Here is a 26,991-nt window from a genome sequence, read left to right as displayed (position 1 = left end):
AACCAAGCAGAAGAAGAGTTCGGTTATGAACATCCGAATGGCGGTCTCACAATTCCATGCCGGGAAGATGAATTCTTAAACCTCACTTCTCAGTTGAGTAGGCTATAAATAATGCTAATGGAGAATAGATTAGTTGAGAGTAACTTGTACAGAAGGCACTTTCTTTTTGAGATTTTATATTTTGATTTCTTCCTTGTATCAATCATTTGATAAATGAGAAATTCATGACAAGATATTGTTTAAACAAATTTAGCTTGTGATCAAATCTGAATGAAATCAAATTTATTCATCAGTATCATTTTCAAGTTTCAGTTCATATATATCATGAGACTATCTGCTTTCGATAGAGACTATAGTTCCTTATTTGTCCTAGAGTTGATCATGGAACAAAATAGTGAAAATACACATTTCTGTTGAAACAGTTTTAGCCAATTTGTTACTAGATTCTTCTACAACAAATGAGGTTCATGGTCTCCGCAACTCAGAATAAAATTTAGTTAATCTGTTGTTCCCATGTTTTTCCAATTCAATCATCACTGCAAAATAATATTTCCTGTTTTGTTAAAAGCTTGACACATAATACTTAAGAAATAGAAATTAACACCACATAAATCTATTTAAAAAGATTATTCTCACGATTGATAATTATACAATTGATTATGATTTTTTTTTCGTGTCCAATTGATTATGATTATTGTCATAATAATTCATTATCATACATTGTTACCATCACATTATGGAATACAACTGGATTAATATTTCTATTTTTTTATCTTCTCTAAAATATGGATAAGCTTCAATCCCAGTTGTCATTTCAGAGGCCACATTTTAGTGATGCCCATGTTCAAACTGGGAAGGGTCCACAGAGATTTCAAAGACAGATGAAAGCAAAGTGGGGACATGGTAAATATAGGGACTGGTCCTTGAAGCTGTTAATCATCCTATAGTAATAATTGGATAATTGAATTGACCAAACAAGTTATCATTATTAAAACTAATATTATGCAAATTCATACTTAGTTACTGCCTTTTTTTTATCATAACTTTCTTTTACTATCATCATAAAAGTTACCTGCTGGTTCTTTTGCACTTGTTGTACAACATAGTGAAAATTGATTTTATGAACAGCACTTTGTGCATGTTATTGCCTTTGAACTTAACAATACATTTAGATTTAAGGAGAAAATGGCAGACAAATGTTTATGTGCATAAATTTCTCATTGAGATGAATAGTAGGATAACAAAAAATGGAGAAAATCTTTCTCAGTGTAACTGGGTAAGAAATTGTTACAAAAATTGTGTTAAAGTAATCTATTTCTAAGTCAGCCTAATCTTGATGGTGCTAGCATCAACTCAAGCGAGAAGTGATATCTAAGAACATATTTTCTTCACAAGGAATTGTGAGACCACCCATTGGATGATCATATCCAAATTCTTCCTCAGCTTGACTTAGCAAGTCTTGAAACGAAGGTTGGTTCAAGTATGATATGGGGATCACAAACCGCTTCATTTTCTCTCCGACATAAACTGCAAGATAACCTTTTGGAATTTCCATAGCTTTTGAAGATGAAGTAACTGATGCCTTTCTTACAATACCGGGTAACCGAAAACCCATTTTTATATGTGTTGAAGAAATACTAGTCTAAGAAATGAAAATAAGATGTAAGTTTTTGAGTTTCTTGTGCTTTAGGATGTGAATGACTTGTGTTGCTGCTAAATGCTTGCAGCCATGAACATATATATAGATAATAGAATATGCTATAAACATAATGCCACTTGAATGATTGGTGGAGAAAGTGTAAGAGATGGTAGCCATGGGACTTATTAGGAGACAAGGTCATAAAAGAGATCACATGGTGTTGTCTTAGATAATTCAAGGTCCATTTATGTATACAACAGCAAGTTTGATTCGATCATGTTGCCTATGGTTTTGCAAATTCCAAGGGATATGTTAACAATCTGGTGTACTTAAAAATGAGGTTCATATCGGATCATTATCATGTGTCCAGCTTTGGTTCTCTTCTGGCCTCAGAACACTTTGTTTCAGAGATATAAATCAGGTTGTGGACAAGGTTTACTGATTTCATTGTCACAAGCAATTCTAAATCTGAAGAAACATGTGAGATGTCCAAAGCATGTCTAATTCAGTATCTTTAGTACAACTACATTGCTTTAATTTAGATGTCTTTGATTTGATATGTGTAGTTTCTTGGCAATTATGTCAGAATATGATGTATGAACTCCAAGACAATACCATGTGATCACTTGTGATCATTTCACAATGTAGACCCTATTTTACAGCTTCATCTGAATTATTTCTTCAGGATAGCATCTATATATACACCACTTCTTGTGTTCTCAACCAACACAACTCATTTGCATCTCCACAAGTATCAAAGCTCACATATTTCTCTGATACAAATCCTTCAACAACAATATATTATTTTTTCTTTTGAGCAACAAGAAACAATGGCTTTCCGCATTCCAGGTATTAGACGGGCCACATCTTTCTCTGCATCCAAGGGAACTAATGTTCCAAAAGGCTATCTTGCAGTCTATGTAGGAGATAAGATGAAGCGGTTTGTGATTCCAGTATCATACTTGAATCAGCCTTCATTTCAAGAATTACTGTGCCAGGCCGAAGAGGAATTCGGATATGATCATCCAACTGGTGGTTTGACAATTCCATGCAGTGAGGATGAGTTCCAAAACCTCACTTCTGAATTAAGTGGACAGTAAATTGTGCTAATAGAGACTGACATAGATTAGATGAGACAAAATTTTGTAAAGAAGGCTCTTTCTTTTATTTTGAAGATTGTCAATTTTGATGTCTTCCTTGTACCATTCCTTTGAAAGTGTAAAAATGTTCTATGAATGAGAAAGTTATTGGCTTATTGCAGCTTTTTGTTCAACCTGAATAACTTCTAATATATGTGGCAATATCAGAATAAAGTTTCTTTTACAATTTGTTAAAACTCTATAGTAAATATGTGAAGGACTAATATATTTCTTATATTAAAAGATGAGGAAGAGTCCAAATAAAGTTCCATCTGTTACAAACATGAAAAGGAAGCGGCACTTCCTTGTTATTGAAAAAGGATGTACAGGCTTTGAGAACAACCTAGTGCCTGCTTAAATTCATGCTTCAAGAGTCATTTGATTTATTTGAACAATTTTAGTTAGCTGGATGAAAAAGCAAAACAGAAGTTGCTGCATAGAAATATCTATCTATTTGGATTTCGGCACCGACACTATTTAGAGGAATAGAACATTTCATCATAAGATCAATTGCAGCAAATTTTAGATGGATGGCTCTCAATTTCAGAACTCACAACCCAAAAGAATAATAATAATAATAATAATGAGGGGAACATTTAATAATATAAACTTGGATCCAATATATTTAACTTAGCCATATGACTGAAAATCAGTTAATGATTCAGTCCTTCATGTCATAAAGCAATTTACAGATTCAAGGCCAACTTGTGGTGTGCTTATGTGTGTTGGAAAGGGCTTTTGGAAGCAAATTTGCAGCATTTCATAAAGTTGATGCAAACTTTTTTATACAACAGAAGCAGAAGCGCAACAAATGCACAAGTGAAGAGCATATGCAAAGCACTTAAGTCTATAAATCTTTTGAGATGAAGTCTATAAATTCATTGAAATTGGGAGGAAAAATTCTGATATTTACATCCTTGCCATCTCAATGAGATGATGTTATGCTACAAAAAAAACGTATACTATAGTTCCTGCTACACAAAATTGTCTCTCAATTCTTGTTACAGAAAAGGAAAAGTTTCACTCTGAATTAATCTATGTCAGTCTCCTTCGGCAGGACTTGTGCTAAGTCAGTTTAAGCGAGATGTGAGGTCCAAGAAAGTATCCTCACTGCATGGAATAGTGAGACCACCCATTGGATGATCATATCCAAATTCTTCTTCTGCTTGGCTTAGTAATTCTTGAAATAAAGGTTGATTCAAATAAGAAATGGGAACCACAAATCGCTTCATCTTCTCGCCAACATACATGGCAAGATAGCCTTTCGGGACTTCCACAACTTTGGAAGTTGCTTGGTTTGCAGTAAATGATGTCTTTCTTCTGATACCAGCCAAAAGAAAACCCATTGTTGTATGTATGTGTTGATGAAATATTAGTCTTAGATATGACTTGTGAATAAGATGCAATCTGTTGAGTTTTTCTTTTGCTTTAGGATGTGAATGACTTGTGTAGTTGTGTTGATGCTAAATGCTTGCAACCATGAACATATATATAGATAAAAGGATATGTTATAAACATACCGATATTAAAATGGTTGGTGGAGGAAGGGTATCAGATAGGACCAGTTAGGAGACAAGGGCATGTAAGAGTTCACATGGTATTGTCTCGGCGGACTTTCATATGTATCACAGTATCAGCTTGTTAAACTACATTATTCAAAGTCCACCTTGTAGAGGGTAGGCCAACAGATTGCAATGTTTTGCAAATTTCATGGTTGTGTTGTTTATAATCTGGTGTACTTGAAGAGTTGAGGTTCATATTAGTTCTCATCTGGCCTCATATCAACATATTTATTATCAGTTGTATGTCAATTTGAAGAAGCTTGTGAGATGTCTAAAGCATGTCTCATGGAGTACCTTAAGTACAACAACAATGCTTGAAGAATCATGCTTCACCTATGAATTTGTGTAGATTTTCATTATATATCAAGTGGATATCATATATTAGCCACTTAGCAATTACCTCAGAAGGTGGGATATGTACTCTCACTTAACTTCATTGGTCCTAATCTTTGAAAGAGACCTCCAAGACAATACCATGTGGTCCCTTGCTAACCCTTGTCACTATGTAGACCCCATTTTACCGCTTCATCTGAATAATTTCTTCAGGATGGCAACTATATATACACTTCTTCTTGTGTTCTCAACCAACACAAATCAGTTGCATCTCCTCAAATATCAGAACTTACATATTTCTCTCATACAAATCCATCAGGAACAATGGCTTTCCGCATTCCAGGTATTAGAAAGGCATCACTTTCTGCATCAAAAGGGACTAATGTTCCAAAAGGCTATCTTGCAGTCTACGTGGGAGATAAGATGAGGCGGTTTGTGATTCCTGTATGTTACTTGAACCAATCTTCATTTCAAGAATTACTAAACCAAGCAGAAGAAGAATTTGGATACGAACATCCAACTGGTGGTCTCAAAATTCCATGCAGTGAGGATGAATTCCTAAACCTCACTTCTCAAATGGTTGGGCAGTAAATTGTTCTAATAGAGACTGACATAGCTTAGCTGAGACAAATTTTGTGCCGAAGGCTCTTTCTTTTGTTATAAATATTGTCCATTTTGGTCTCTTCCTTGTATCATTCATTTGAAAGTGTAAAAATGTTGAATGAGAAAGTTACAGCATGACATTGTCAAAATTTGTTTGCTTTTGTCTGATATGAATGATCACTAATATATGCAACAAGGTCATAATAAAATCAAACATGTTCAGATTGCCCAGAACTTTTAAAGAACAATAAAAGAGAATTGCAAATTTGTAATCCACATAGATTCAATGACTATCTAACTAATATTATATGAAATTGGAATCCATTAAAACATGGCCCTACAAATGAGCAAATCTATTTCTTTCATACAAATAAAAATTAAAAATACAATATGTAATGGTTTCAAATATACTAGTTACAGTTGTATATATCAGAAAGGTGTACATCATTGTAAAAAATTAGAGAAAACAAGCTTCAGAGGGATGTCAAATTCAAGTGAAACAATCAAAGTTGGTGAGCTTCTGATCTGGGAGAGAGTACAGTGGGAATATGTGGTAATAGTATAAACTGTGAAGACTATAGAGACATAAGATCCAACAACCTTTAGCATAGAAGAAACTAATACAAAGGAAATATCAGAAGAGATTGGTTGAATAACTTATAGATTCGCTCAATTAGCTTTAAGTAATCAAGAGTTATGGATTTGTTTCAACAAATTAGCTAGCTCACTGGAATAGCAAAACTGAAGATGTAGAGAAGGATCTGTATCAATTTCAAAAATGACAGTTTTTTCGCTAGTACCTAATAACTGCTACCTAGAGAAATAATTTAGTCTTATATCTTCTACATGGCTAAAATCAATGACTCAAATTTGTGACTGCATTTACTATCTAGAGAAGTAAAGCTGTTCATCATAAGCAGGAGATTCATTCATGTTCACATGGATGCATTCAAAAGTGAAAATCATATGCAAAGAAATTGAGTATACAAATCCTTAGGGATAAGGTGTTTAAATTCATTGAACTTGGGAAAAAATTTCTGATATTACATCCTTGACATCTCAATGAGATGGTAGTTAGTATCTACCAATAAAAAGGAAGTAAAAAGGAAAAAGTCTAAGTGCCTGCTGTACAAATTTGTCTCTCAATTAATCTAAGTCAGTCTTGTTTTCCTTGGACTATACTATAGTCCATTCAAGCGAGACGTGAGATCCACAAAATCATTCTCCTTGCAAGGAATAGTGAGACCACCCATTGGATGACCATATCCGAATTCTTCTTCTGCTTGGATTAGTAACTCCTGAAATGAAGGTTGACTCAAATAGGAAATAGGAATCACAAACCGCTTCATTTTCTCTCCAACATAGACTGCAAGATAGCCTTTTGGGACGGAGGCTGCTTGGGTTACAGCAGATGATGCCCTTCTAATAGCAGGTAAGCGAAATCCCATTGTTTTCTTTTGCTTCAAACTAATTAATGATCTCAAAGGGTGTAAAGAAGAATTGTTGTTGCTACTGATTTGTGTTGCTTTAGAGTGCAAGGGTAACCGTCTATATATAGATATACCATCTATAAGTTTTTGAATAATTAGCCATTCGATAAGGCCTACTTTGAGACAAGGGTGAAACGAAGATCACATGGTAGTGTCTTCATTGTGTTTATGAAAGATTACTTTAGATTTGAGAGTTCTTGCCAAACAATGTTGCCACCTTTTGAAAGAGACAACTGAGAAGCTAATAAATGGTTAAATACAAAGCTGATTTAATGGGCTACTACTTATGTCACAGACATGCTTAAGACATATCACATAAGTTGGCTCTTCATACTGATGGGTAACCTACTAAATCAGTGGAAATTGTCTAATAATGATGCAGAGTGGATATGAATACATTTATTGCAATAGAATACAGATCACAAGGTACATCAGTACTTGAAAGGATTCATATGAGATGTCTTAAAACATGTCCATAAATCAATATGAATATATGATATATAGCCATCAAGTACCTGTTTTCATTGCCAAGATTAGTTCAACAGTTGGTAGCTATATATTAGCATTTAGTCAATTTCTCAACATGAAGAAGAAAATGTGACATGTCTAAAGCATGTTTACAAAAATATGGAATACCAATTAAGACATGAAACAAATATAAGGCTTCAGTTTGATCTTATCTCATTTGATTGCAGTGGCTTCAGTCTTGGCTATTCTTTGAGAAGGTGGGGGCATTCACTCTTAACCACTTCTAAGACAGCACCATGTGATCTCTCGTGTGTACGCCCCACAATCCTATAGTGACTTCAACAATAATTTTATCTTGGAAATAATAATCTTCCAAAGAATCTTAAAATCTATAAATACATTTCCTCCTGTCTTCAGAAACAACACAATTCATTGCCATTCTTAAGCATCAACACTTAACACATTCTTATCTTAAACTTGAAAGCTTTTCCTTGCTCTAGTTCTTACATACATACAGAAAAAATGGGTTTCCGTTTACCTGTTATTCGAAGGGCATCATCATTCTCAGCTAGCCAAGCAACTTCAAAATCTGTGGAACTCCCAAAAGGGTATCTTGCAGTGTATGTTGGAGAGAATCAAAAGCGTTTTGTGATCCCTGTATCATACTTGAACCAACCTTCATTCCAAGACTTGTTGAGTCAAGCTGAAGAAGAATTTGGATATGATCATCCCATGGGAGGTCTCACTATTCCTTGTAATGAACATGTCTTCCAACGAATCACTTCTCGCTTGAATGGGATATAAATCTCAGACTGTAGAAGATTGACATAGATTAGCATATCCATGTTGTATAGAATAGATTAGTATAGAGAATCAGATGACAAACTCAGAGTATGTCTACTTTTGTTGAATAGTGACAAATTGACAATGAATTCAGTTACTCAATGTTGTGTTTATCATATAGCATTGTTCACTTGTTCCTGCAATTAGGAGCTTACATAAGCAAAGTTACTCACTGAAACTTGATTATTTGCCTGTTTGAATAAATTTCAAAGTAGGAGCTGAACACCTTACTTCTCATTAAAACATTTGCACTTGAATAAAAAGTTACATTGCATATCACAAATTTGTTTGATTTTGCATTACAATGGTGAAGTAAAATAACTGCCAACTTATACACACATGCATCAAACAATTCTTTATTCATATTCACACAGAACAGTTGTTGGAGTGCAACTTCTGTGATTTTTAAAGCAGAATATTCTCCTATAAAACTATCTGAAACTGCATAATTTGAATTTTACATCCATCAATTGTCACAAAATCATATCTTGATGACAACTTTGACACAATTTGGCTCTTTGAGTAGATCAAATGCTTTGCTTATATCTGTCAATGGGACCTCATGGGTGAATAGCTCTTGAAGAGGGAACTCCTGTGAAAATGTAAATAAATAGTCCGAATATATTAAATAATTGTGAGACTTCTTCATCAATGAATTAAGCATATTCCAGAAACGATAACGTAGTGTATCTATTGAACTTAAGTGTCTTTAAAGTTTAAAGTACCTCCTTTTGGCATTTGTCAGCTACAATTGAAAGGTCTGACATGGTTTTTAGACCTCCAAAAACAGAACCCTTCAGAGTTCTGCCAGCCAGAATTGTTGTATGATTGAAAGGCACAATAGGTTCATTTGGCGCGCCAATAGATATTGCTTTACCGGTTCCCTACATAATCCGAAACAACAATTAGAAGCAAGGATCATATAATAATTTGATGAAATCAAACAGCTGAATTACTTGACAGAAGTGAAACTAACCATCTTTGTGGCTGCTAAGGATTCACTAATCAAAGATGGAACTCCAGTGCACTCAAAAGAATAATCCACACCAAATCCATCACTCAGTTCCTTCACCAATTCTGATGGAGGTTTATCAGAATCTTGAGGATTTATAAAATCAGTCATTCCAAAAGCTTTCCCTTTTTCTCTCTTCATCTCATTTGTGTCAACCCCTATTATCTTAGTAGCCCCCAGCATTTTCGCTCCGCTTATAGCCTGCATCACAAGGTCATTATCATAACTCATCAAGGCTCAAAACTAGAAGCAAACTACTCCCTCCATCCATCGATAACTGTCGGATATGTAAAAAATTTTTCTCACTCCAACAGTTATTGATGGACGGATTGAGTAACTTCCAAACAAATCTATTTGAAGCATACCCCTAATCCTACAGCACCCAGACCAAAAACAGCAACACTTGATCCACTTTCAACTTGGGCTTCCTTCCATGCAGCTCCATAGCCAGTTGAAAACCCACATGAGATGAAGCTAGCATGGGCTAGATTGATGCCTGGATCAACCTTGAGAAGGTAATTGGCATTGACAACCGTGTACTCGGACCACGTGGCGCAAGTCCAAGTGTGTTGTAACTTCTTGCCTCTGCAGGACATTCTAGAAGTGTTATCTGGCATGAAGCCAGTAATTCTGAAAGGATATGTCAGGCAAAGGTTGGTCTTTCCAGAAACACAATTCCGGCAATGTCCACACTCTCCTATATATGTTGGAATCACCATATCCCCTTCTTTAAGATTTTTCACTTCATCTCCAACTGTCTCTACAACACTGCAATAATTAATTAAAATTTAAAACCAATTCATCATGTTCATGGATGAAATTCTATCATTGATACAATACAATGCAGTATTTGGATATAGAATCTATCTTACCCAACTCCTTCATGTCCAGGTACTAGAGGGAAACCATTAACATATGGAGATCCTTGAATGCCTGAAACATCAGTGTGACAAATGCTAGCACAAAGCATCTTAACTCGAACTTCGCCTGATTTCGGCGGATCAACTTGAATCTCTTCAACCTTTAGTGTCATTCCTAATCCCCAGCACACTGCAGCTGCAAAAAGCAAATAACTTTGCATATATCATGTTTGCAAGTAACATAAAAATTAATTGATTTCTACATGAATGCTTAATGTTGATATAATGATAAATGTTATACCTTTGCATGTAATAGCACCCTGTGAAGTGCTCATCTTTGTAAGAATTTGCTCAATTTAGAAACTTGCTATGCTGAAAGCCAAAGTTTTGGCTTTGAGCTGAAAAGAATGGGAAGGTGCTGAGGTGCAGTGCTAAACTTAGACTAGCAAATAGTAATATGTACAACAAGATAAAGATTCATTTCAACACATGATTCTTTTTCTTTTATTATTATTTTTTTTTTTTTCAAAAAAAGTTGTTTTAAAAGAACCGACCTACAAAATTAATCTAAAAAATATAATATTCATGTAATGCATAGGATGCTCAGCAAGAAGATAGGAAGGAAAAAATGCTAAATTTGGTTTACATAAATACCAAAAAAGAAAGTGTCAAAGGAAAAATTAATGTGTGCAGACAAACAGTTGAAAATGACGGTTGAAAATGTGTATATAGACTTGAAGTGGAAAATTGCATGGACTTGAAAAAACTATTAAATCCATTTGATTTGCTATGCACCTGAAAATTTGTCCCACCAAATTATCTCAGAAGTGTCAAGAACAAAATTTTAATATACGTGTTAGATAAACAAAAAATATCTTTAAATACAAATCGATATCCTAATAGAAGGATGAATTCATCTCGAAAATTTTTAAAGTAATAAAAATTTGTTGAATAAAAATTTATTACTAGACATGCTTTAGACATCTCACAAATTTTCATTAGATTGACAATTTTATGCCATACATCTGCCAACAAATAATAGCAGAGTAATAAATTATGAAATTTGTGAATCACAAGCAAGACTTAATTGATAGCTTCGAAACAGTGTCCGGGAATCAAGATTCAAGCCGACACTGAATACATGATCACAAGGTTGTGTGGATGTGAATCAAGTTCTAAGCAACACCAACTGAATAATAGATGAGGTTTGGCATGACCTTGCCTAACAGCTATACACAAGATTTTCAAGATCTAGATTCCATTTTCAAGCAGTGGTTGGGTTGGAAAATCTTACATAATGTGGGTCATTTACTCCTGAATCATTAATAGTTCTTCATAAAGACCTCCAAAACACTCCATGTGAAGGTTCATGAGTCTTTGTCCTTCACTAGACCCCATCAAACAGTTCATAACCATTCAGTTAGTTCCACACAAGCTGAAGCAATTTTATGATCTATATATACCAATACTCATCTTAGCATTCTCAAACCCAAAACATAGAGCATCAAACTTGAAACACTTGTTTCGCATACAAGTTACTTGAGATCATTCTTAACAAAAGAAGAAACAATGGGATTTCGCTTACCTGGTATTAGAAAAGCTACACAAGCAGCTCCAAAGGGTGGAGAAATTCCAAAGGGGTATCTTGCAGTGTATGTAGGAGAAAAGATGAAGAGGTTTATAGTTCCGGTATCATACTTGAACCAACCATCATTTCAAGACTTGCTGAGTAAAGCAGAAGAAGAATTTGGTTATGTTCATCTAATGGGTGGCCTCACAATTCCTTGCACAGAAGATTTGTTCTGCAGCATCATATCAATTCAGGCTTGAATGCTGCATTCTTCCAAAAAAAAAAAAAAGCTGACATAACATAGATTAGCTCAAAGCAAACAGTTACAATTGTACAGTGTGTAGATAGATTGTTTATTTTTTTCCCTTTGCTTTCATGCAAAAGTGGAACATGTTTATTTGTTCATATTAATATAAACTAGGTAACCAAACCCTCAATGAAAGATGCAGAACATGCAATGATCAATGTTTCTCTTCCTTGTCATTGTTGTTTGAAAATTATTATGATAGTATCCAAATTACCGGGCAACTTAGTTCCGTAATTATGAAATAACGAAGGAGTCGTGAAAAAGAAGGTATATATATATGCTAGTATAGTTCAGCAAGTATAGGGATATGAGAAGAATAAAATGGCGCATGCAGGTTTCGAACCTGCGACCTTCGCGTTATTAGCACGACGCTCTAACCAACTGAGCTAATAGGCCAGTTGTGATTCAAAAAGGAATATAAATATTATGTTAGTATACTTCAGCAACGGTGGAGATATGAAAAAAAGTAAAATGGCCCATGCAGGTTTCGAACCTGCGACCTTCGCGTTATTAGCACGACGCTCTAACCAACTGAGCTAATAGGCCAGTTATTGATTAGTTATCGCTATTCTTGTTGTCTTTAATGTCGATAGTTTTTTTTTTATTATATCAACTTATTAATTTGGAGTAAAAATTTATTTATTTTATACTTTAAAGGTATACATACATTTGTTTCACATTAATACATAATAATGATATACTACTAATTTATCTCCCTAAATGACCAAAAATATTTATACTATTATTTTTTCGATGATTTAAATTAGTTTTAATATCTTTTATAATTAACCACGCAGCAATCAATTATAGGAATTAAATAATTAATAAAATACTCATGAGATCAAGATAAACAATCACTGGAGTGGTAGGCTAAAGTATGCTATTTTGTTATTTATTTATTTGTTTTTGGATTGTTAGCTTATCATACAAACGATAATTCATTGATTGATGATGATAGGAAAAAACTACTAGAAGTATTGTCGTTTGAAATGAATAACCAAAAAAACAAAAAAAAAAGGAAAAAGCAGCATACTGTTGCATGGTCTATACTACAGTTCTCTCTTCCATCATGTTCGTTTAAGTATTTTCTTTGCAAATTATGATTCTTGTTATTTATTCTATGGTATAAATATTAGAAAATTATTAATTTTTAATTTATTTATAGGTAATACATATATCAATTATAATCTCTAATTTGAACTATTTTATATTAAATGATTTATATAATAATAATTTTATCTATTATTATAAATACTAAATTAAATAAATTTTTATTATTTTTAATTTAAATTTAAATGACTTATATAATAGATTTCACATTCAAATATAAATAATAATTTAAGATTTTGGTTTTTAATATATCAATGTCATCTTTATAGTCTTTTTTTTTATGAAATTATGATTCAATTCTATAAAAAATACAAAAAAATTTAGTTGAAAAAAATTAAAAAATAAAACTCTTTTAATTATATTCACAAATTTAAGTACGTATTTACTCTCAATTTCTTTCCTAATGATTTTACCTGGATAAATAAATTATTTATTCTGTAAACACCTAAGAATGACTCAATTTTTTAGAATTTTGCATATCATTTAGTTGAAAATAAATAATGAAAGAACTTTTATAAAGTTATAATGACAAGAAAAAGAATATATTTATTATCTTGGTATACTAATGCAGGTTTCAAATATGCAATCTTTGCGTTATTAGTACGACACTTTAACCAATTGAGTTAATAGATCAGTTATTTATTAATTATCAATATTTTTATTGTGTTTTACATAGACAGTTTTCATTTGTATAGGCTATCAATTTGGAGTAAAAATTTATTTATTTTATACTTTACAGGTATACATAAATTTTATTTCTCATGAAATTACGAGCGAAAATTCAATTCTATTAGAAATATAAAAAATTTTAGTTAAAAAATATTAAACAAAAAAGTTTTTTTAATTGTGTTCATGAATTTAAGTACGTTTTCGTTTTCAGTTCTTTTTCTTAATAATTTTACATGAATAAATAAATTATTTATTTTGTAAATACATAAGAATGACTCAATTTTTTAGAATTTTACATATCATTTAGTTGAAAATAAATAATGAAAGAACTCTTATAAGTTATAACAACGGGAAAAAGTGTTCGTTTAATCATTTATATAAAAGATGATTTTAAAGCCGTACATGCTTTATATATTAATACATACATGCGTATAGAAAAGAGGAATATAAATAAATTAGATAGGGTAGGTCACCTATATATAAAAAGTGGTGAAAACTCAGTTGAAATCGACTTCACGTGAAATTAATACCTGAGAGTCGTTAAATGATTTAATTGATTTGACTAAATTTTCATCTAACGGTTTTCAGATTTCACGTAATCATCTAACGGTTCTCAGATATCAACTTCACGTGAAGTCGATTTCACTTGAGTTTTCACCATAAAAAGTGGATGCATAAGAAAACCGAAATACATATGCAATTAATTATTAATAATCCCTGAATTAATTATTAAGATGGGTTGGTAAGTGTGGACGACGGAGGGGATGGCCTCTATGGCTTGGTCCTGATGGTGGGATTGGTGCCTTCGTTAGAAGAACCAATGCAGCTTTATTATTACCTGATGAAGCTCTTAACATGGTAGAAGCTCCACCACCTATTCCCTTATTTTCTTCTCCACTTCCTGACACTCCTTCCCCCACCAACACCACTATAATTATCAAACAACAAACTGACTGCATTGTGCCACCTAATTTAGCCATATTACTATTACCACCAAATGTGAGAAAACTCTGTGTTTACCGTGAAATACATGATACAAGATATATATAACCTATTTATAGGTGAGAAACAAATGATAGGACAATCAAAATAATAACAGATGATATAGTATCATTTTAATAATAAAAAAACGTTATTAAAGAATTTTCAATATATATAGACTAACAATGATAATTTTGAGATCATTTATTAATTTAAATGTATAAAATAAATGTTGATTTATATAACAAATATAAGAATGAGTAAATATGAAAAAAAGAATGAATCCTGTTTTATTATTCAATTTATACTTATTAAAAGAATAACATTAACATTGAAAATTTGAAATAATATAATATTCTATATAAAAAAATATAAAAAATATAGAGCCACCTAAAAAAATAAATGACATAAAATGAGAAGAAAAAAATTAAGTTGTAATTTTATATAATAATTATAAAAAAGAGTGAGTATAAAAAAAGATGAATTATGTTTATAGTTAATAAAGAAAAGTAATATTAATATTGTTTGAAGGCATATAGTATCCTATATAAAAAGTAAAGAGTAAAAAAATATAAAAATTATAAAGTAAGCTAAAAAAATAAATGTCATGAGAGTGAAAGGAAAATAAAAAAAATAAATGACCATTTGTATCTATAAAAGATGAAAACACCGACATATGTACCTACACTAATCAAAATTAAACTTTTACCCACGCAAGATACCTTTTGTGTGACAAAAGTATCCTACATGGCACTCCAACCCTTCAAAGATAGGGTACTTTTGTCACACAGAGGACATCTTGATACAAGTTTAGTTTTGATTTAGTGTGGGTACATATATTAGCGATTTCATCTTTAATGAGTACAAATGGTTATTTATTCTAAAAAAAATCCTAAGCTATAATAATAAAGGACATGAAAAATAATTAATCAATCTGTATAAATTAATTAATTTATCGGATTAAAAGATATTATAAATAATAATAAAAAAATATATTTTATCTATCTATTTATTTTTAATATATTAAAACGGAATCTAAGATAATCTTTTAATACATTATTCATCAGCTAACTTTCTATTATTATACTATATTAACGTAAATGGTTAATTGACACAATTTATTTATTACTAACTTAATTAAATTTCTACTCATCTTTTTACTTCTAACTGAATTATTTTTTAATCCTTTTGCTTTTATTTCTCATTTACATCATTATTTTGAACTGTAATATTAATTTTTAAATACAATTAAAAACAAAATAAAAAAGAGTGATTATCATTCTCATAATTTATCAATTGTAATACTAGTTTTTAAATACAATTAAATGAGATTCCGCGATGCGCAAAGTGATAAATTAATGATAGTATATAATAAATATTAAAAATTATTATATTTTGTAAAATTAAATTAAATATGTGTAAACTAAAGTTAAATTTAAAACTATTTTGTTTAAAATAATTTATATTACAAAAGATTTGGATGTTGAATCTCCACAATGTGACTTTCAATACGATGTTCTTAAAATTATTAGTATGTAAATGAAAAATGAATTGTTTGTATATTTTTTTACTCTTTAAGTATCAATTTCATTCTTTGTATTTTTGTGGGTTTTTCTTTAACATATACTTGTTTTTCTTCTCCCAGTATATGCAATTTTTTAATGACATCTACAATAAAAAGAACAAAAATGTGTAGAATTTTTTTAATAAGTTATTTTTTTAATAAGAATAATTGAAATAGTATAGAGTAAAATTATCTGTTAATATTTTTTTTAACCCTCTCTGTCAGACAATGTCTCAAGTAATGCAAATTCAAAATAGTGTTAGAAAATGTTCAAAATTGGATCTTTAATTTATTTCACAACTATTGTGAGTAAAAAGTTTGATTTCATTATACCTTTAATTGGTCTATACAAATCATTTGCATATTCTATTTTAAAATTTTGTATAGTATAGATTTTTTCTTCTTGTAACAAATATTTGAATTTGTTCATCATATTTTTCTTCACAATTATATGAAGAGGTGTTCTCTGCAGTATTAGTAAATCATAGTTAATAATTAGTTAAAAAAATTAATTACATTTATTTTTTTTAAATTATTAGAAAAGGAACAATGAATAGCATACTGAGTAAAAAGTTGATTTGGCAAAAATTGAATAATTAATTCTAAAATTTTATCAAATAAACCATGTTGCTGACATGATATTAGTAAGAGAAAAAAGATATTTTAAAATTAAAGTAATGTGAGTAAATTTACTCATGTATTTTTATATATTAAAAATAGATTAAAACAATATGATTGTCTATTATGTTATGAATGACTTCATTCGGTGAGAAATAAATAATAGTATATATAATACAACTGCCGGTGAAAACAAATAATGTAAGTTTTAAATGCAATTAATAATAATATAATTATCTATTATATACCATCAAATGACTATAACGGTCAATAGGTCACAAACAATATAGAACAACATACATAAATATTTGTACACTTAAATGTATATTTCTAATTCTAAGATACTTATTCATATTCATAGTATAACTATTTTAAAAAAAATTAAATTTTTGTTTTTTCAATTTTATTACACTTTGTTCTTTTGTTCAAACAAAAAACGAATGTTTATATTATGTGTAATTCATACGTTGATGGAAGATATTTTTTTTAATATTCATGACCATTAAAAATATTTATTGTACAAAATAGACAAATTGAAACAACAAAATTAAAAACAAAATCCTAATAAAAAAAGTAATATTAAAAACACATGCTTCTAAAAATTGTTGGTGAATATTGACAAATTCAAATACTTATGTTCTTTATCTCATTCATTTATTTGCCATAATTTATATTTCTAATGTTGTTTCATTTACCAAATATTAGTTTTCAAAATCACAACTTACTCAACTAATATTGCTCGATCTATTTTGAAGAAACTCTTCAGTTCCTTTTTTTTTTCCTACCCTCTTCTCTGTTACCATTAATTTAAGTATTTAATACGCAAAAAGGTTCAATGAATACATGAACCAAAGAATTTGATTACGCAAAGTGTATCAGTAATTTAAGCCTTTCAATTCTTTCTGGATGAGGAAGTAGGGAAATTAATGCTTAAACAAACAATGCATATCCAATTCAGTAGTGAATTTTACTTTTCAATTCTTTCCAGCTTTAAGTAGCTAATAAAAAATTTAGGTACGAGGCAACAAGACAAGGAAGCAAGATATTTTAATCGTTTCGTGAAAGTAATTTCTTGTGATAATTTGTCGTGTTTTCATCAAGGGATTATTTAAAGAAATGTTTATGACTTCTTATTTTTGGACATTTGGGAATTTAGATAAACAAGATGAAGATATCGTATTCATAATTGCTTTAATTTTTTAAGTTGCTTGTGTAATGTTGTATTAAGTTTACCAGAATATTTGAATCACGTTTCATATCAAATAATATAGTTGAACTCTATTTATTAAAAAAATACCTTAAATGTTATATTCACTTCGGCTATAATTAGATATTCGGTTTTGTTAGGTAGACAATGATTTTTATAAATACTATGAACAATAAATTTTAAAATTGACCAAATAAAGTAAAAAAAAAAATACTCCATCCCAAAATTATCTCTTAAACCTTAATATTAGAATAACTATCTGCACACCTAGTGAATTGAATGAGTAAATCGAATAAAAAGAAATAACCATCTAATTAAAAATAATAAACATAATCATCTACATATCTATTGAATTGAACATCGACATATATATCCATTGTTCACATTGTTTAATATCTCATTGTCTATCCATACTTTTTCTTAAATATCTAGTATCTATTTATCCATTTATATCATATAATAAAAGTTAATAATAATACATAATAAATAGAATAAATTTATGCTATATTGACACTTGTTTAAGCAAATTAGTGAATTAATTATTAAACCAATCTAAATTAATTTTTTATACAACATATATAAGTAGGTCAAATAATATATGATGAGTTTGGAAAACTCTAATTTAATTTTGATGATGAACAAATATTATTAAAATATTTACTTGCAAAATTATTAACTTAATTTTCATATTTTAATTAATAATTTTGTGATGCAGATTTTGATTGGGCCGAAAATAAAATTCTGGTGCAAGCCCAATTCAGCTTTAGTGTTAGTATATTATGATCATATATGGCTGAAACTTTTGGGCCGAAACAAAAGAAAATTAACAAGCCCAACTATTTTATTATTGGTTCAGCATTGAATGTCCAAATGAGTTTATGGCTGAAGCCAGTTACTATATTGGGCCAGATTAATTTTGTTGCTACCAAGTCCAACATTAATTTTTGTTGAATACTTCCAAGTTTGGTCCGAAACCAAATTTGAATGAAAGCAAAGGTTGCCTTCAACGGAACCCAATTCAAGCATGTGGTGGAATTCAAAATCTTTAATAAAGTGAATTGAATACATGCATGGGAACTATGAGAGAGAAATTGTGTTTGACAAGATTGATTGCTTAATGCTGCACGCTACTCTAAGGGAAGTAAAAGCAACTTTGTAATGATATTGATTAACACATTCAATTACTTTTCTTCCAAGTTGCTTATTCTCTCTCATCTCTTTCTTCTTCTTCTTCGGTTATTGACCAGAAAACCATGGAAGCTACATGGAGCTACCAAAAAGAAAAAGAAGAAGTTGCATGCATCAAGACCATCAAGTTAATGATGGCACGGAAAAGAAAACCAAAAGTATGTTGTGGCTGAGATAATCACCAAAAAGTGGTAAGATTTGGTGAGGTAATCTCGGATCCTTCATACTCAAAAAGAAAGATGAAGATTCGGCCAGCAAAGAAGATCTTTGGAGGATGGCTTGTCTCTGATTCTGCTCAACCACCACAGGAAGTAGCTAGAGTGGCGAAGTGATGGAAGAGGCAGAGATTGGAGCAGATGAAGCCATCATCATCATGAAACATCAAGGGCCAGAAATCCATCTTGGAGAGGAAGCCAAGGATGGAGCGCTCGGATTGATGAAGAGTGATGACCAAGGAAGGACTAGAGGTATTTGCATATTGGTTTTTGCATTAGTTACCTCTTCTCTCTCTGTGGCCGAACCGGTTCGTTTTGAAGGAAAGAAAGCTAAGCTCGGGTGTGTGTTTCAACTGTGAAGGCTTCACCTCTCTATAAAAGGGGTGAACAGTCATGGTTTGATTCAAGGAAACAAAGTGAGAGTGCAAGGCACAGAAGTCTCATAGCTACCTAAGCTTACAGATTTTCTTCTCCTTCAATGTATTCTGTTTAGTATTTTTCTGTTTAATTTTGTCATGTCTTGAGTCTCATGGAAAAAGGCAAATAGTGAGGTTTGTATGAAAAAGCCATAGAGCGGAAAAAGGCAGAGAGTGCAAAATTAAAAGAAAAAGCCATAGATGTCTTAGAGTTCCTTTGTTCATCTATGTTGTGTTTCATGATTCTGTGGGAATCCCCTTGTAAGTTGGGTTAGCACTTTACAATTTGTAATCTGGATGATTATAGTGAAATTCCATCATTGTTGTGATGGAGACTGGATGTAGACTGTACTGCACTTAGCAGCTGAACCAGGATATATCTGGGTGTAATATTTTCTCTCTTTAATTCTTCATTTCTGTTTCTACTGCACAGAAGCTAAAATAAAAAATGTCTCGTGCCAAGTGACGAGACAAAAGTAAAAAGTCTCGTGGCTAAGGACGAGACAAAAACAGAAAAGTCTCCTCAAAGACCAGAAAGTGTTAATCAAGAAAAAGGGGACTAAGATTCAACCCCCCTTCTCTTAGCCACTGAAACCATCAATATAAAATTTAAATATTTGTAATTGAAATTTTTTATAATTATAATTATTATAAATAATTTAATTTGAATGCACTATCAGTGTGAATTAGTTTTATACTGTATCCAATTACGTATTAATAAAAATAACTATTTTTTATATTAACCACATAAATAATCATAAAAAAATGTAATTGTACGACTATGTAAAATACTTTACACTATGAGTGTATTAACATGAAACTCTCTTATGAATATGAAAGTTTTAATGTATATATTTGATGGTTTTAGTGGCTAAGAGAAGGGGGGGTTGAATCTTAGCCCCCTTTTTCGCTTGATAACACTTGCTGACTTGTCAGACTAATTCTGGAAACTTTTACTCCTTTTATCTCTTCACTACACACGAGACTTTTTGTTTTGTCTCGTCCCTAGCCACGAGACTTTTCTTTTTGTCTCGTCACTTGGCACGAGAAACTTCTGGTTTTTGCTCCTGTATAGTTGAAAACAGAAATGGAGTAGAAAGAAGAAGAAGATTGCACCCAGATATATCCTGGTTCGGCTGCTAAGTGCAGTGCAGCCTACATCCAGTCTCCATCATAATCATGATGGAATTTCACTATAATCAATCTGATTACAACTTGTAAAGTGCTAACCCAACTTACAAGGGGATTCCCACAGAATCATGAAACACAACATAGATGAACAAAGGACCTCTAAGACATCTATGGCTTTTTCTTTTAATTTTGCACTCTCTGCCTTTTTCCGCTCTATGGCTTTTTCAAACAAACCTCACTTGTTTACCTTTTTTCCATGAAACTCAAGACATGACAAAATTAAACAGAAAAATATTAAACAGAATACAATGAAGGAGAAGAGAAATCTGTTAGCTCAGGTAGCTCTGAGAACTCTGTGCCTTGCACTCTCAAATTTTCTCCTTACTTCAAACAGTGGTTGTTCCCCCTTTTTAAAGAAGAGGAAAGCCTCCACACTTGAAGCCAAAACCGAACCAACTTCTTCCTCCTTCAATGAACAGAACCGGTTCGACCACTTAGAGAGAGAAGAGATAACCATGTAAAACCCAACATGCAATTACCTCTAGTCCTTTCTTGATCACCACCCTTCATCAATCCGAACTCTCCATCCTTGGCTTCCTCTCCAAGATGGATTTCTGGCCATTGATGCTTCATGATGATGATGACTTCATCTGCTTCAATCTCTGCCTTCAACCATCACTTCGCCACTCTAGCTACTCCCTGTGGTGGTTGAGCAGAATCAAAGACAAGCCATGCTTCAAGAATCTCCCTCAAGCTGGCCGAATCTTCATCTTCCTTTTTGAGCATGAAGAAGCCAAGATCTCATCACAAAATCTTACCATAAGTGATGCAAATCTTAGCCACAGCTTACTTTTCTTTTTCTTTTTCGTGTCATCATCATGATGGTCTTGTAGCTTGTTCTCCCTTTCTTTCGGTAGCTTACATTTGCTTCCATGGCTACCAATATTTTCTGTGTAATAACCGAAAAAGAGAAACAAGAAAGAGATGAATGAGAGAGAGGAAAGAGAAATAGTAGTTAATGAAACAAAAGATAAAAGTGAATCAATTTCCCTTTCTTTTTACTGACAAACGTGTAGCCTTGGTACTTGCAATCAAATCACTTTGTCAATTTTTCTCTCATAGTTTCCATGTAATAAATGATAGTTGAGTGTAATTTGAAATCCAACACATGTTTGAATTTTTGGATCTGTTGAAAACAATTTGGCTTCCTTCTTCATTGTTTTCGGGTAATGCATGAGGAATTAGCATTGCATATAATTGGGCTTAGTTTCATCAATTATTAAATCTGGCCCAAGTAATAACATATGCTTTCCTGATGAATTTTTTGTTTCGGATCAAGCATATGAAGCTCTCATAAAAAATTAGCCATGGGTTTGGTTGCAATCAACATTGAGCTTGGCCCATCAATATAAAATTTCAGCCACTTAGTATAAAACATGTAACAAGGCTGGTTATTGAGCTTAAGCTAGAAATTCATTTTTCGGCCCAATATAAAATCTGCACAACAAAATTATTAATTAGGCAATTTTAAATTAAGATCAAATTAATAATTTTGTAATTAAACATTTTAATAATGTTTGTTCATCATCAAAATTAAATAAGAATTTTTCAAACTCATCAATATTCATTATATTTACACATTTAATTAGTAATTTATATTTTAGTTGAATACTAATAATAGGTAAGATTTTTTTATTTTTTATTTTTAAAAGATGATCCATTAATTTTCGTATGTTATCTTGTATTTAGAAATACTGACGTGACATTTCATTAGAAAATTAAAATGGTTAAAACTCATTATATAGAAGGTTGGTATCCATTTTTATAGATTGTAAATAGCTAGATATATAGATAAATTTATCATCAACCATTACAATATTTAAATCAATTTTGATATGTCACTAAACAAAATTTTAAACTTCTTAACTAATTAAATTTAATATATATTATTACTCAATTAAATTAAAAAATAACGGTCGATTAAGTATAATTACTATTTGCATTAAAACTATATATGTTTTTGTATTTTTTGTTGAATAATTATATTAAAATCATATATAAATTATTAAATAAATATTGTATAATATTTTTTATAAATTAACTTTTAAATTTAACATTAGTTTATACATTATCTAATCTATTCTTAAATAATATAATATTTTAAATTTATACTATATAACATAACTAATTTAGCTCTTTGCGTATGGCACGGTGTTAGTCCTGTAAGCATAAATTTGTGTATGCTTGGCATAAATTCATTAGTTATTTATTTTGATTGGAATGACTCTAAGGGGTTTAGCCATTCTTAATGATATTCCAAATTCTTCTTTCTTATCAATATCCTCAGCTTTCGAATCATTTTCAAGCTTCCAATCAAAACAATTAAGCAATGAGCCTAACATCAAGAACAAAATCTTCATAGCATATGATAAAGCAGGACATATTCTTCTACCAGCACCAAATGGTATCAACTCAAAATGCCTCCCTTTAACATGAGTTTCTAATCCCAAGAACCTCTCTGGTGAGAACAAATTTGTGTCATTCTTCCACACATTTGAATCCCTTCCAATAGCATAAACATTGATTAGCAATTGTGAACCTTTTGGTATGGTATAGCCATTGATTTCTACATCAGTGTCAGCTTTTCTTGGGATCAAAAATGGCACTGAAGGGTGCAAACGAAATGCCTCTTTCAATATTGCTTCTAAATATGGTAATCTTGCTATGTCTGATTCCTCAACTTGGTTTCCCTTTCCAATGGTTTCTTCAAGCTCCCTTTTGGCCCTTTTCATAGTATTTGGATTGCTGAGTAATTCAGTCATTGCCCATTCTAATGTAGATGTGATTGTATCAGTTCCAGCAACAAATAATGTCTAGTAATAAAAATCAAAGTAACCAAGTAAGCAAATAAATTGTAAGAATAAAAAAAATAAAAGTAAAAAAGGCATTTCGGTGCACAAGCATCTTGTGCTAATACAGAATTCAAGAAATGACCACTCTCAAAAGGTGTAATGTACGCAATCTAATCTCATAATTATATCAGTAAATGTTACAAATAGAGAGATATACAATTACATCCATCAATAATGTTTGAAAGACAAAAAAGTTAAAGTTTGTCTTATTTAATATTTATTAATTATCGCTACAATTAATAAATATTAAATAATAAAAATTTGAAAATTTTTTTGTTTCCCTAGTATTACTACACATTTATATATGATATAACTGTATTTAAATTGAGAAAAGAAAGCATGGAGAGAGAGCATTTACCAGCATTAAATGTTCAGTATTTATTTTGTCCTTCTCTTTGCTATTATTCTCTTGAGAAATGTTAAGAAGAGCTTCTAACATGCCCTTATTGGTGTCAAAACCTGTTTTCATTATCAACTTCCTTTGTTTAATCAAATCACGGAAGATATCCAATAACTTGCCAGCATAAATGGAATTTTTTGCTCTAATTCTTTGTGGATCAACCATTCTCAAGGCTGGAAAATAATCAGCCAAGTTTGGTTTTCCACTCTCTATGTTGATATTGGCAACTAAATCCTTGAAGCATGAAGCAGAACCCGACGAGGGAACCAAATCCTCTGAAAAAACTGTGTTGGACAATAGATTTATTGTTGTCTTGAAAGCTGCTTCTCCAATATCCACTGCTTCACCAATTTGGCTACTTTGATGGATCTTGCCAAGGAGTTCTTGCACTTTCTTGCGTCGCAAGTCTTGGGTCGCGCCAATAGTCTTGTTGGCGAATAACTGATTGTTGCATATCTTCCTAAGGAATCTCCAACGAGGTGTGATGGGCATGAAGGCAATGCTATGAACATGGTGATTGTGAACTCTTATAGCCTCAGGAACGGTGCGATTTGATAGGAACTGATCATAGTTTCGAAGCACTATTTTGGCCATTTCAGCTGAAGAGATCACTATGGTGGTTAATATTTAATTGTCCCAACTTTAAAGTCATTATTGGGCCATGAATCTTTGCAAGAATGGCAGAGGAATGGTGGGGATCTTTTCCAAGTTGGTGTAGGTTTCCAATGATGGGAAGAGGAGAAGGTCCTGGTGGAAGCTTGTGGCTTGCTTTGCTTCTTCTTACATTTTTCGATAATGGAAAAAATAAACAGTGGTGCAAGTCAAAAGAAGAAGCAGCAATAGCAGCATCGACATAACTCCTTAGAGAGTTTGAGAGAGAGACAAGAATTGGATCCGGGATAGTGTTGAGAAGTGTAAAGTTGTAAAACAAGCTTTTGAAAAATGCAAATGAAAATGAAATTATGGTTAATCTCAACAAACAATGGAGAAGCAATTCTGTTTATATACTATAGGTAGGGACGGATCCAGAAATATTACTGGAGGGCCAATAACATATATAATATTAAAAAATTATACAAAAAATTATATAATGTAAAATGTATTACAAAAATATATGTATGTACTTTTTATTAACGAAGTGGTCGATTTTTCGTATCATAAAATTTATCGATAATAGAATCTGTGTCAAATTTTTTAGCAATTTTTTTCAATATAATTAAAAGATAATTAGCAAGAAATTAACCTTTCATTTTGTTTATGAGTTATTCTTCACAATATTCATCGCTAAAAAAGATCTCCCAGTTGTAATAGTTAAAACAGAGAGAATTAATACCAAATGAATCAAGAAGGACACTCACAAGAAGAAAAAAAATCCACTTTATGGGATTTGAAAAATTTTATTTAATTAAAAAAATATTAGTAATAATATCTTTTTAGATTTTTTTAATATTGTTACTTATTTTTTTAGATATTAGAAATCATTAATATTTAGGTTAGGCTAGACTTTTATTTATATTAGACTAAATACTAAATAAATTTTTAAAAAAATTAAATCATACTTAATAACTTATTACTATTAATCTTTTTTTAACAATAATAGTTAGAATCTCTATTTAACTCATAAATTTTGAAGAAATTGGACATCTACACAATAGATATCATTTCATAATATTATGTTGCATTAATAATTTAATATATTTCAAAGCACTTCAATCCATATTAATAATCCATACATATATATTAAAAAACTCACCCACATTCTGCATTTAAGTATTTTATTCGCCATGAAGCTAAGGTGGTACCAAATGAAGCTGATGTGCAACAAGTGATGAGGGGCATCCATATTCATTATTCAAGCCCACTTTTCAATAGTACTGTGCATTGATCTAATAAGTTCAGTTTACCATATCCTCTAGAAAATATTAGCAAACAAATAGATAGTTCATTTCTTAAAGTTCGTGTAATTTGTTAATGAAAAACATTCATGCCAGCAAATAAAGATAAACCTATCTGTGTAGATTGATTATATTAAAAAGCTTTTTTATTATACAAGAACAGTAGAAAAAATGACAAGCGATGAATATTTGAGAAAGAGGTCAAGATTTTGTTGTTGTTGTATAATTGTCTTTGTATTTTCTTTTTCATTGAATAATTATATTGAACTATACAGAAATTGTCAAATCAATATTTTGTACAATAATTTTTACAAAGGAATCTTTAAATTTAACATTAATTTACATATTATGTAATAAATCCTTAAATAATATAGCACTTTTAAAATTATATTAAATAATACAATATCATGTATGTAATATCTATAATTACATATTTATTAGGTAAGTTTAACTAAATCAAATAAACTGGTTTTTATAAAAATTGTAGTTTCAGTTCAATTTTTTACTTAAAAATACTGATTTATTTAAAACAGTTTTAGTTAAGTTTGGTTAATCTTTTTTTTTTTAATACTCCTAACTTATTACATTTAATATTACACGATTACTATAGCAGGATTTAATGAATACAAAATATAATAATTTTAAATTGTTTTGGACTGATTATATGTTGTTTGCCAAACATGATTGGTTTTGGACACACTTGATGTGTCTTATTTTGGAGTTAGTGTGGATCCAACTTATGCTTGATCTGACTTATGTAACATAATCATTATGGCCGGTGTGATGTAAGTTAATTTTCCCACCAAATTTTCACTGCTCATTGTATAGATATCATCAATTTGTAATCAACAACCTAAAA

At 30.9% G+C, this 26,991-nt stretch overlaps 5 protein-coding genes, 2 non-coding genes and 1 pseudogene across 7 annotated transcripts; 2 read left to right on the top strand and 6 right to left on the bottom strand.

The window, feature by feature from the left end:
- Nucleotides 1-1,195: 1,195 nt before the first annotated feature.
- LOC130967505 (auxin-induced protein 15A-like) lies at nt 1,196-1,707 on the bottom strand. Its single transcript, XM_057892393.1, has one exon. It carries the CDS (start codon nt 1,613-1,615, stop codon nt 1,349-1,351), a length of 267 nt encoding a protein of 88 aa, XP_057748376.1. The 5' UTR covers nt 1,616-1,707; the 3' UTR covers nt 1,196-1,348.
- A 1,933-nt stretch (nt 1,708-3,640) lies between these two features.
- On the bottom strand, nt 3,641-4,636 carry LOC130967504 (auxin-induced protein X10A-like). The gene has a single exon (XM_057892392.1). It carries the CDS (start codon nt 4,122-4,124, stop codon nt 3,849-3,851), a length of 276 nt encoding a protein of 91 aa, XP_057748375.1. The 5' UTR covers nt 4,125-4,636; the 3' UTR covers nt 3,641-3,848.
- A 273-nt stretch (nt 4,637-4,909) lies between these two features.
- LOC130967508 (auxin-induced protein 6B-like) lies at nt 4,910-8,302 on the top strand. The gene is made up of 3 exons (XM_057892397.1): nt 4,910-5,217; nt 6,200-6,209; nt 7,735-8,302. The coding sequence occupies exons 1-3, from the start codon at nt 4,998-5,000 to the stop codon at nt 8,036-8,038; spliced, it is 534 nt and encodes a 177-aa protein (XP_057748380.1). The 5' UTR covers nt 4,910-4,997; the 3' UTR covers nt 8,039-8,302.
- Nucleotides 8,276-11,699, bottom strand: LOC130967503 (alcohol dehydrogenase 1-like). The gene is made up of 7 exons (XM_057892391.1): nt 11,535-11,699; nt 10,251-10,347; nt 9,962-10,145; nt 9,455-9,857; nt 9,054-9,290; nt 8,803-8,961; nt 8,276-8,669 (listed from the first exon to the last, which is right to left on the bottom strand). The coding sequence occupies exons 2-7, from the start codon at nt 10,282-10,284 to the stop codon at nt 8,559-8,561; spliced, it is 1,128 nt and encodes a 375-aa protein (XP_057748374.1). The 5' UTR covers nt 10,285-10,347; nt 11,535-11,699; the 3' UTR covers nt 8,276-8,558.
- LOC130967506 (auxin-induced protein 15A-like) lies at nt 11,360-12,037 on the top strand. The gene has a single exon (XM_057892395.1). The coding sequence runs from the start codon at nt 11,519-11,521 to the stop codon at nt 11,777-11,779; it is 261 nt and encodes an 86-aa protein (XP_057748378.1). The 5' UTR covers nt 11,360-11,518; the 3' UTR covers nt 11,780-12,037.
- Nucleotides 12,038-12,148: 111 nt separating this feature from the next.
- On the bottom strand, nt 12,149-12,222 carry TRNAI-AAU (transfer RNA isoleucine (anticodon AAU)). Its single transcript has one exon. It is a non-coding gene; the product is annotated as a tRNA-Ile (tRNA).
- A 76-nt stretch (nt 12,223-12,298) lies between these two features.
- On the bottom strand, nt 12,299-12,372 carry TRNAI-AAU (transfer RNA isoleucine (anticodon AAU)). Its single transcript has one exon. It is a non-coding gene; the product is annotated as a tRNA-Ile (tRNA).
- Nucleotides 12,373-23,183: 10,811 nt separating this feature from the next.
- Nucleotides 23,184-26,080, bottom strand: LOC130965373 (geraniol 8-hydroxylase-like; annotated as a pseudogene).
- Nucleotides 26,081-26,991: the final 911 nt, after the last annotated feature.

Source organism: Arachis stenosperma, chromosome 3, assembly GCF_014773155.1.
Source record: "Arachis stenosperma cultivar V10309 chromosome 3, arast.V10309.gnm1.PFL2, whole genome shotgun sequence".
Classification (NCBI taxonomy): domain Eukaryota; kingdom Viridiplantae; phylum Streptophyta; class Magnoliopsida; order Fabales; family Fabaceae; genus Arachis; species Arachis stenosperma.
The sequence above is the reverse complement of the archived record's forward strand: the minus strand, read 5'-3'. Positions and strand labels throughout refer to the sequence as shown.

Coding starts and splice junctions, on each gene's coding strand:
- LOC130967505 (XM_057892393.1), bottom strand. CDS start 1,615: ATGGGTTTTCGGTTACCCGGTATTGTAAGAAAGGCATCAGTTACTTCA.
- LOC130967504 (XM_057892392.1), bottom strand. CDS start 4,124: ATGGGTTTTCTTTTGGCTGGTATCAGAAGAAAGACATCATTTACTGCA.
- LOC130967508 (XM_057892397.1), top strand. CDS start 4,998: ATGGCTTTCCGCATTCCAGGTATTAGAAAGGCATCACTTTCTGCATCA.
- LOC130967503 (XM_057892391.1), bottom strand. CDS start 10,284: ATGAGCACTTCACAGGGTGCTATTACATGCAAAG. Junction 10,146..10,250: donor GGGTGCTATTACATGCAAAG/GTATAACATTTA, acceptor TGCTTTTTGCAG/CTGCAGTGTGCTGGGGATTA. Junction 8,670..8,802: donor CTGACAAATGCCAAAAGGAG/GTACTTTAAACT, acceptor ACATTTTCACAG/GAGTTCCCTCTTCAAGAGCT.
- LOC130967506 (XM_057892395.1), top strand. CDS start 11,519: ATGGGATTTCGCTTACCTGGTATTAGAAAAGCTACACAAGCAGCTCCA.